General features: G+C 33.2%; 1 protein-coding gene across 1 annotated transcript; it reads left to right on the forward strand.

Moving 5' to 3' along the window:
* Nucleotides 1-1,443: 1,443 nt before the first annotated feature.
* Nucleotides 1,444-6,375, forward strand: LOC118761052. Its single transcript, XM_036498696.1, has 2 exons — nt 1,444-2,891; nt 6,300-6,375. The coding sequence occupies exons 1-2, from the start codon at nt 1,889-1,891 to the stop codon at nt 6,341-6,343; spliced, it is 1,047 nt and encodes a 348-aa protein (XP_036354589.1). The 5' UTR covers nt 1,444-1,888; the 3' UTR covers nt 6,344-6,375.
* The last annotated feature ends 3,310 nt before the right edge of the window (nt 6,376-9,685 follow it).

Below are 9,685 nucleotides of genomic sequence, written 5' to 3' on the forward strand. Positions count from 1 at the left end.
TCGCTGAGCATTTTGCGGTAACGATTCCGTCAGTTCGCCGCTTTAAACCGGGAGAAACATTGCGAAGAATTGTGTTCGAGGTTACTAACGATTATGTCAACCCATTAATTCATTGATCGATAGTAATAATCCCTTCTGCTATAAGTACAAAGCCTGAAATTTTGGAAAAGAAGTTAGTTGATTACATCGCCCCCTATGCTCAACTGGTATTTATTTCATCGACCGACAGTAATAACCATATGTAATAAGGAGTATGTATTCATGATGGTAGATTTTGCACTACGACAAACTATCGGACAACCTCACTATATGCAGCAACCGATGTTTTGTCACCCCCATACCGCTGTCAGCTCTCCTTGCGTATGTACAAACAAAAACGCACTTAACGTTTAAATTAAACTAGCCCAGTCAGCCGACACTAACTTGAGAAATAACGGCAGTAGCAGTAGACTGTCTGACAGACACACAGGAACCTAACGAAGAATAATAACTACTAATAACGATAAGAGCAACAATATTTCAGTACCACTACCATCACCACCATCAACGTCAGCAATGGCAAGAATATCATCATTGTAATCGTCATCGTCATCATTACCATGTACAACATTAAAAACAACAGTAACAGCAGCAGGGCTAATGAAGAAGAACGATGTCCAGTTTTTAAGAGTGGAATCAGACTGAGTATATATTATTGTTTGAATGCGTGTGTGCGCGAGTGTGCGTGTTTGTGTGTTACTGTTGTTTAATCATAGATCATTTCTGATTTGATCGTGCAAGGCCTGCCATCAGAATTATTCGTTACAACCGTGGCCATCTCTTCGCTTAGTTTCAGTCACATCTTCGTGTCCCTCTCAAAGCACATCTCCAAATATACTTCAACTTCATCCAAACTGGAAGTATTTGGTGGTTTTTGAGGGGGGATTTTGGCAGCTATAGCTAGCCAGCCGGTCGGGCGACTGCTATTAGTGGAAGGTAAGTAGCTAAGTTATTTTAATACTACCTACTTAACTTGAGACGAACAACAGGGGTGTAAATTTTTCGTCGCAAACCCACCGAACAGAACAGAAAACAAAGTTGAATAATTTACTGAGGAATATAGAAGATAAAAATAAATAGATAAATAAATAACAACGGAAACGAAAAAAGAAAAGAAAACAAGACAAAAGCGAAAGAAAATAAAACAAAAACAAACAAAACGAAGAAAAGGGGGGAAATATGAAGAAAGAACAATATTTGCTTTATTTCTGATATACGGATAATCTTTATTTACAGTTCGGTGACATCTTTCTAGTTTAGTTTTCTAGTTTTCCCATCTAAAAAAAAAAAAAAATGAAAATAATTCAAATAATTTATTTCCATAAAAACATATAAATCTATCTATCTATCTATCTATCTATCTATCTATCTATCTATCTATCTATCTATCTATCTATCTATCTATCTATCTATCTATCTATCTATCTGTCTGTCTGTCTGTCTGTCTGTCAGTCTGCTTGTCTGTCTTTTTTCTGTCTGATAATCTGTCTGTCTATCGATCTATCTGTCTGTTATACATTCCCACCTTTAGTCTGTCTTTATATCTCCGCCTCTCCGTCATAGAGCTAGCCGTATAATTTTCCTCCAACTCCCTATCTTTCTCTCTGTTTATTTGACTCCTCCCTCATTTCCCCTCTTCTGTCTGTCTATGTCTCTGTTTGTCTGTTTGTCTACCTATATAATATTATATCTTGAACCAAGTCAAAATTACACTAGTATAACATTCAGTCTACGAACAATTATCGTCCTCAGGTATGTATCTATGGTGTCTGACTGTCTGCATGTGTGAACGTGTGAGAGTGGTTCTGCTAGATAAGATGAATAGCTGTCAGGAGGAGAGAAGATAATAATGCTGTTTGAGGCTGGTTGGCATTGGCCGGAGCCGAATCCTTTTAACAGATCGTTCGTCCATAGAGTTGGGGAAAGAAAAGGAAGACGAAAAACAGATATTGTTTCTACTTTGCTTTACCCATCACCTCCTCAGTTATGTTTCATGGCTTATTTTGTTTCCGGTTTCAAACACTTATCACTTTCACGTTACAAGAACGCAGGGTGTTGTTGTGTACATTTTTACGGTTGCCGTCAGCAATACAACAGAACTTCTCCCCAACCTGGAAACTCAGGAGAAAATCAACATCAAGACAGTTTTGCTACCGTTTCTACAGGAGGCCGCCAATTATCGTTAGACAGCGGCTGCCTCACAGCACAATATCTAATGTACCCACCTCGATTTGTAATACTGGTAGTGCTGATTGCTATGACAGCTTGCAGTAGTATGGCCATGCCAGTACAGGTTGTTGCAGCTTGGTCGACGACGAGAAATTATTCAACGTATCGTAACAACAACACGTCCCGCAGCATCTCGCAAACTTACACCCCAATCGAAGCATCATCACTTTTGTCGCGTCACTTGAAATCCAATCGTTTTGTGTCCGTGTCAAATTCAAATTCACTTTGGTCATCACTGCTAAATAGAGACACAGTAAGAAGCTCTTCATTTCACCACTGGCCAATTGCTAAGGACGCTCTATATGGTATCCAGGGGTTAGATGAAGGAAATAATCACCATATTACTTACAGGGACAAAGATTTATCGGAGAAGGTAGACGAGACACACGTTCGTAAACGTCGATCATTGACACCAGATATATCAAAATCAAACATGGATGCACTCGAACGTTTATCACGTGTGTTCGGTATTCGGCGACTTCCGTCACCGGACAAAGTGTCACCGCACATGATCGCTCCTGAATACATGACTCAACTTTATCAAAGCATTACAGACAGCGGAGGCCTGACAAAGGCTAATAGTCCTTACAATGCGGATATTATACGTAGCTTCCCAGACAGAGGTAAGTGACAATAACTTTCTTATAAACAAATATACAACGTTATTTTTTACGGGATTTCATGTGCTCACACACATACACATGCAAACACATACATGCACACATGCACACACATACATACATGCATATGTATTGATACATACATACATATATCCATCCATCCATCCATACATGCATACCTACATACATACATCATACATACATACATACATACATACAAGCATATATATATATGATATGTATATGATATAAATATATATATATGTATATATATATATTATATATTATATATATATATATATATATATATATATATATATATATATATATATAATATATATATATATTAATATGTATGTGTGTATGTATCTATGTATCTATGTATTGTATATGTTTGTAAATCAGAAGTGCAAAAACAAAACAAAAGAATAAATTGAACAATTATTAATTCAATTCAATTTAAATATTTTGCGCAAACAAATGATACATCTCATAAACAGCTGTAATTTATGAGATGTATCATTTGTTTGTATAAAATATTTTAATTGAATTGAATTTATAATTGTTCAATTTATTGCTTTGTTTTGTTTTTTCATTTCAGATTTACATTTATATATTAATAAACTGTATGTTTATTTTATTTACCTATTGAAGTAAAAATTGTTATTGATACAGGTAATATAAACCAGTAAATTCTTTGGATATTTAATATCCCTTAGGGATATTAAATATCCTTCGGATATTCAATATCCCTAGCTAAATTGTCATATATATATATATATATATGAATGTATATCTATATATATATGTATGTATATATATATATATATATAATATATATATATATATATATATATGAATGTATATCTATATATATAATGTATGTATATATATATATATATATATATATATATATATATATATATTATATAAAAATGCCTGCAATCACCTATATTATTGTTGTTGTTATTAGCAATTATTTATATTTACCACATATACTAATAATAATAATATCTATATAAATATTCAGTTTTGAATATTTTCTCCTTATATATATATATATATATATATATATAATATATATATATATATATATATATATATATACACACACATATGTATATATATAAATATATGTGTGTGTATATATAAATCTGTATGCACACATGTATATAAGATTGTACGCATTTGTAGATATGTACATACATTGCATACATATACATAATACATACATACGTACACAAACACTCACGCACACACACACACACACACGCACAGACATATATATATATATGTATATGTGTATATATATGTGTGTGTGTGTGTGTGTATGTGCGTGTGTATATATATGTGTGTACATATATATGTATATATGTATATATATAGATGTATATATATATATATATAATATATATATTATATATATATATATATATATATATATATATATATATATATATGTATATGTATGTATGTTTTTATGTGTGTATGTATGTATGTAAGGTTATATATAACTTGACATAGCGGAATATTGAATGAATTTATGTGACAAGTTTCAGAGACATACCTCTATGGAAATTTAGAATGTTTTTCGCAGATGTGCTACCAGGAGATCTTTCACTGAAACATCACAGAAAAAGGATGAATTTTTCAATATAGCAGTTAAATATAAATGTAACACTCCAGACAATATCTGATATCTCACAGTTTCGAACTTATGTTTCCACCGTTTGCTCTTTTATTCAGAAGTACTCCATAACTTTTTTTAACTGTACGCTATAACTTTTTCCAATATTTATTAATCATTGAATCTTTATTTTTCCGATAAAGGATAGAATCTGAAAAGTTATAATTATTTTCTCTTCACAGTATACAAACGTATCCTATTTTCTGCAGTTTATATGTAAAGAATACCTAAAACAGACATGGAGTAGAGAGAGAATGTCTTTTATGAGGTTGTGATGTGGAATTTGACAAGCCATGTTGATATATTGATTGCCTAACCTATTAATAAAAAATCAACAAGTTAACTGGTTAAATAATTAAATAATTAACTAATAACAATAATAACATGTATGAAGTAGAACCAGTGCGTGTGCTTATTATTGATATAATGACTCTACCAAGATACCAAAATATTTTTTCAACATATGATTCCCATCAAGAATCTTCTAAACCAAATGCATAAACAAATACACAAAGGGCTCAGATATCCGATACATCGGATTATTTTTCTCTTTTTCGCAACTTTAACAAAATAACATACTTTCCTGTTGCATATCTACAAGTTGTATTTGCTACAAGTCAAAAGTAGTTATTTTTCTCGACGTGATGAACAAAACTTTTTTAGCAATCATCTTGACTTTCTCTTCAAATTTAACCTTGATTTCATAATTTTGTCCCACACTTCCACCGTTTTATACTTCTCTAAAATGTCTGCTCTATTACACGCGCGCGCGAAAATAAAACAATCTGGCAAAGTATATCAAATTAATTACGTGGAAAATTTCCCAGAGGTGACTTCCGCGTGAAGAACATATAGTTAAGTAGGTGCTACTTAATGTAGTGAGCCTCCCAAAATGTTTAATCAATTTAAATTACCTACGTACGAAAAGAAAAATCATTAGTGTTAATGATAATTCTTTCTTACAGTAAGGGAGACAACTTCCATTTTCAGTGCAGAATGGTTTGAGCAATCCCTCCACACTACCAACAAATTTGTTTAGTCATGATAAATTCAATCTATGAACTGATTACCAGTTGACGGATTCCTTTAATCACAAAAGTAGCGTTTATATATACACGCAGGCATTTTGTCAGACGCTCTAACGAACAGATACAAGGTACACAAAAAACAGAGACTTAAAAATACGTAAGACAGATAAGTTATATAAAGACGAAGAAATGGGTGAAAGACGTTATACAATATGTAATTTACGTACATGGACTCTTCCTCGCCAGAGGTGGCAACGTTTTCAAGAGGAAAATACCTTTTTAATGAATTTCTCCTAGGAGAGCACCTCACCTTTGCGGGAGGCGTGGCCCTTGCCTCTTAAAAATCCTTTTACAATTATTTTCTGTTGGGGTAGGGCATTTTTCTTTCTTTCGTCTTTTTTTTTAAGAAGAACACTGCTAGCTTACACTGACTCTTGTTTGGTCCCTATCTTTGAAAACCAGGTAGTATTTAGGGAATATAATGCTTCTCGCGGCAAAATATTTCATATATAGGGTTTTCTTGACGAAAGTACGCTTGCAATGCTCGCCATGCTTTCGTTTAACCCCGTACATATATGTGTAGTATTATTAACAAACATACTCCCTCTATATACTGCTTTTGGTTTTGAAATGTTATTAATTTTTTCAATTTTCTACAATTCGTGTCTACATTAATCTTGTCTTTCTATTTTGTAGCTATTTTGTTCAGTGTAATCTCTTTTGGAGTGACTCCCCAGTAACGTGAAACCATTTATACGGAGGAATAATAATGGAATTATTAAAAAAAAAGTAAAAATAAAACCCAGTCTACTGGTTATCCTCTGTAGGTAGTGGACTTCCAAAATGTTCAATAAAAATCTTTGTTTGAAATAATATCCAAAATAAAGATTAATTTCTCTAGTTACACGCGGAGAACATTGAGAATTATCGGAGCGATATTATTTTTACGTATGAATGTGTCAGCAGCAAATAATAATAATCCTTTCTACTATAGAGATAAGGTCTGGAATTTCGGGGAAGGGGGAAGTCGATTACATTGACCCCAGAACTTGACTGGTACTTATTTTATCGACCCCGAAGAATGAAAGGTAAAGTCGACCTCGGCGGAATTTGATCTCAGAACGTAAAGACGGACACAATGATGCTATGCATTCTGTTTCCTCGTGCTAACAATTCTGCTAAATAATAAAATTATTATTTGATGAAAACTCTCAGCTTATTTTGCTGAGTATAATGGAAAGTGTCAGCTGTCCACAACCAGCAGACTAAGGTGATTCTTGTTTACTGGTCATGCTTCAAGAACCTACAAAAAAGTCTTGCAGTTCGAAGCAAAGCTGATTTTTGTAGGTGTTCTATCCTTACATTTGTACCAATCTTTTTGAGTCATGTTGGTAGTTAAATACTGATACTTCCAAGAGGGCTCATTATTAGTATCACGGCTACTCTCTTCATTAACCACAACCTTCGCATTTCCCACTTCAAATCGTCATTGTTGTTCAGTATTTCCTCCTTTCTCTTTCATTCTGTTGTCACCGGGGCATGTTATGTCGATGATCATGCAAGTTTTTTTTTTTGTATTCACCATAACAATGTCTGATTTCCGATATCTGTTAAGGTGATCGCACTGAATCATTACATCCTACAGGATTTTGCAACTTTCATTCTCAGTGACTCGTTCTGGAGTTTTCTCATGCCACGTCTTTGCTCCTTGTTGGCCGTAATTTCCACAGAGCTCCCAATGGATCATTCTTTCTATATTGTCATGTCTTTTGTATTCGCGTTGTGCCAATTTCATCTGTTCGCTAATGATGTGTCATACCGTTTCACCCTCTGCATTTGTCGTAGTCGGTAGTGTTGTCGAGTCTGCATTTCACATAGTTAGTCTTTAACGCTTGTTCTTGTGCTGCGTATATAAGTGCTTTTGTCTTTATCTTTAGGTTACTCCTACTCATCCATAGCCATTGGTCTTCTTTATCTGTTTTGGCGTTCACATCTCTTGCTAAATGATCGTACACTTTTTTCTCTTTCCATGCTGTTTCTTTTTTATGTTCTTTTCCTCTTTAAGCATTTCTTTATTATTATTATTATTATTATATTATTATTATTATTATTATTATTATTATTATTATTATTATTATTATTATTATTCAGTAGTTTTATTTTTCCACGTGCTTTCCCTGCACTACCGAGTGCGGTTCTGTGTACTTTGGGTATGTGCTGTGGTTTGTTGTGATGCTCTTATTTTTACTAGTATTATTATTATTATTGTTATTATAATTATTATTATCATTGTTGTTGTTGATGTCGTTGTTATTATTATTAAGGTGGCGAGCTGGCAGAATCGTTAGCACTTAAAACGTTAAGCGGTACATAGTAATTCGCAGCGAATTGATGACTTGCCTCTGACACACTGACTATTGTTGCATTCGATCAAACGATGAGAACTCAAAGTCAGTTATGGAAAAATATGGTACACCTGATGAAAAATTATCATGAATTTTTCTTTAGTAGTTCGGCCTGCTAGATAAAGAGCTCTTATTAGGCTCACTTCTCGATAAAGGTTGCCCATTCCTACGGTCGGCCGACCTACTGGATAGGGTAGTCAAATTTATTCAAGCTGCGGTCAATGTCACAAAGAATTTCAGTTCATTGTGGGTTTTAAGCACAGTTTATAAAGACAAATGTTTTAAGAAAAACAAAATCCTGTTGCGCATGCCAGACACACTAATGCACTAAAGTAAAGTAAAAATAGATGTATACGTTTTTACATACATACATACATACATACATACATACATACATAATACATACATACATACAATCATACATAAATACATACATACATACATACGTTCATACATACATACATGCACATATAGTATCACCCACATCATAAACAGTTGTCCGAATATTGTCACCACGGTTTTATCTACCGATGAGACATGATGTTGTAGCTAGGACACTCTATAATGAAATCCGACTGGAAAATAACCCCGAGGACAAAGAAATAAGAGCCCGCAGTTTGGTAGAAGCCATAGCCACTCATAATAAAAAGGAGTACTGATGGAATGTCCAAGTGAAAACTGCAATAAAATGTAAACACAATAGACCTGATAATGATTTGGGATGGAGAAGAGAAACTGTCTACAGCTGTGGAAATTAGCTGCCCAGTAGATATTAACATAAGGCTGATGATCAGTAAAAAAGAAAATACCTACGCTGAACTAATGAGAAATCTGTAATTACTCTATCCAGATTACAAGTTCAAGTTTATACCTGTAATTATTAGGGCCCTGGGATATGTAACACACTGCCTAAAAATCAATCTTGAGAAATTAGGCTTCTCAAAACCAGAAAGGAGAAGGTTGATTCGAAGACAACAGACCCAAGCTATCACTGGAACTGTAAAAAGCTGTAAGACATTCTAGAAGTTTATCTAAATATATATGAGCATGTCTAAATATGCAAGTATATGTCTGAGAAGAGAAGAAATAAAACATACAAATCTGCACGTATACATGCATACATACATATATACATACATAGAAAAATACCCTGTTGTTGATGTTGAACTTCCAATGAAGGAGCCTTGCATCTAGGTTAGAAACCGGCTCTTAATCTATTAGAAAGAAATCTATCTATCTATATATATGTATATATATATATATATAAATTAATAATAATATTAGGGAGTAAATCCAAACTTACAAGGAAAAATTAGATTTAGGATTAAATCTAATTTTATAATATAAATATATATTATATTAAATTAGAGATAAAACCACTATTAGGCAAATCAAACAGTGAAAATCATAAGCCAATACATAGAAATAAAATTAATTAAAAAATATATTAAAAATATAAAATATAAAATATAAAAATCCAATTAAAATATTTAAATTAAAGTTAAAATTTTAAAAAATTATTTAATAATTTTAGAGCGTCGAGCTTACGATCGTGAGGTTGTGAGCTCGAATCCCGGACCGGGCTGCGTGTTGTGTTCTTGAGCAAGGCACTTTATTTCACGTTGCTCCAGTTCACTCAGTTGTAGAAATGGGTTGCGACGTCACTGGTGCCAAGCT

This window comes from Octopus sinensis, unplaced genomic scaffold (assembly GCF_006345805.1).
Source record: "Octopus sinensis unplaced genomic scaffold, ASM634580v1 Contig06872, whole genome shotgun sequence".
Taxonomy (NCBI): Eukaryota; Metazoa; Mollusca; class Cephalopoda; order Octopoda; family Octopodidae; genus Octopus; species Octopus sinensis.

Bases quoted from the DNA above. Each gene is read 5' to 3' on its own strand.
- LOC118761052 (XM_036498696.1), top strand. From the start codon at position 1,889: ATGCTGTTTGAGGCTGGTTGGCATTGGCCGGAGCCGAATCCTTTTAAC. The intron at 2,892-6,299 runs GTAAGTGACAAT...TCTATTTTGTAG, and splicing joins ACGTAGCTTCCCAGACAGAG to CTATTTTGTTCAGTGTAATC.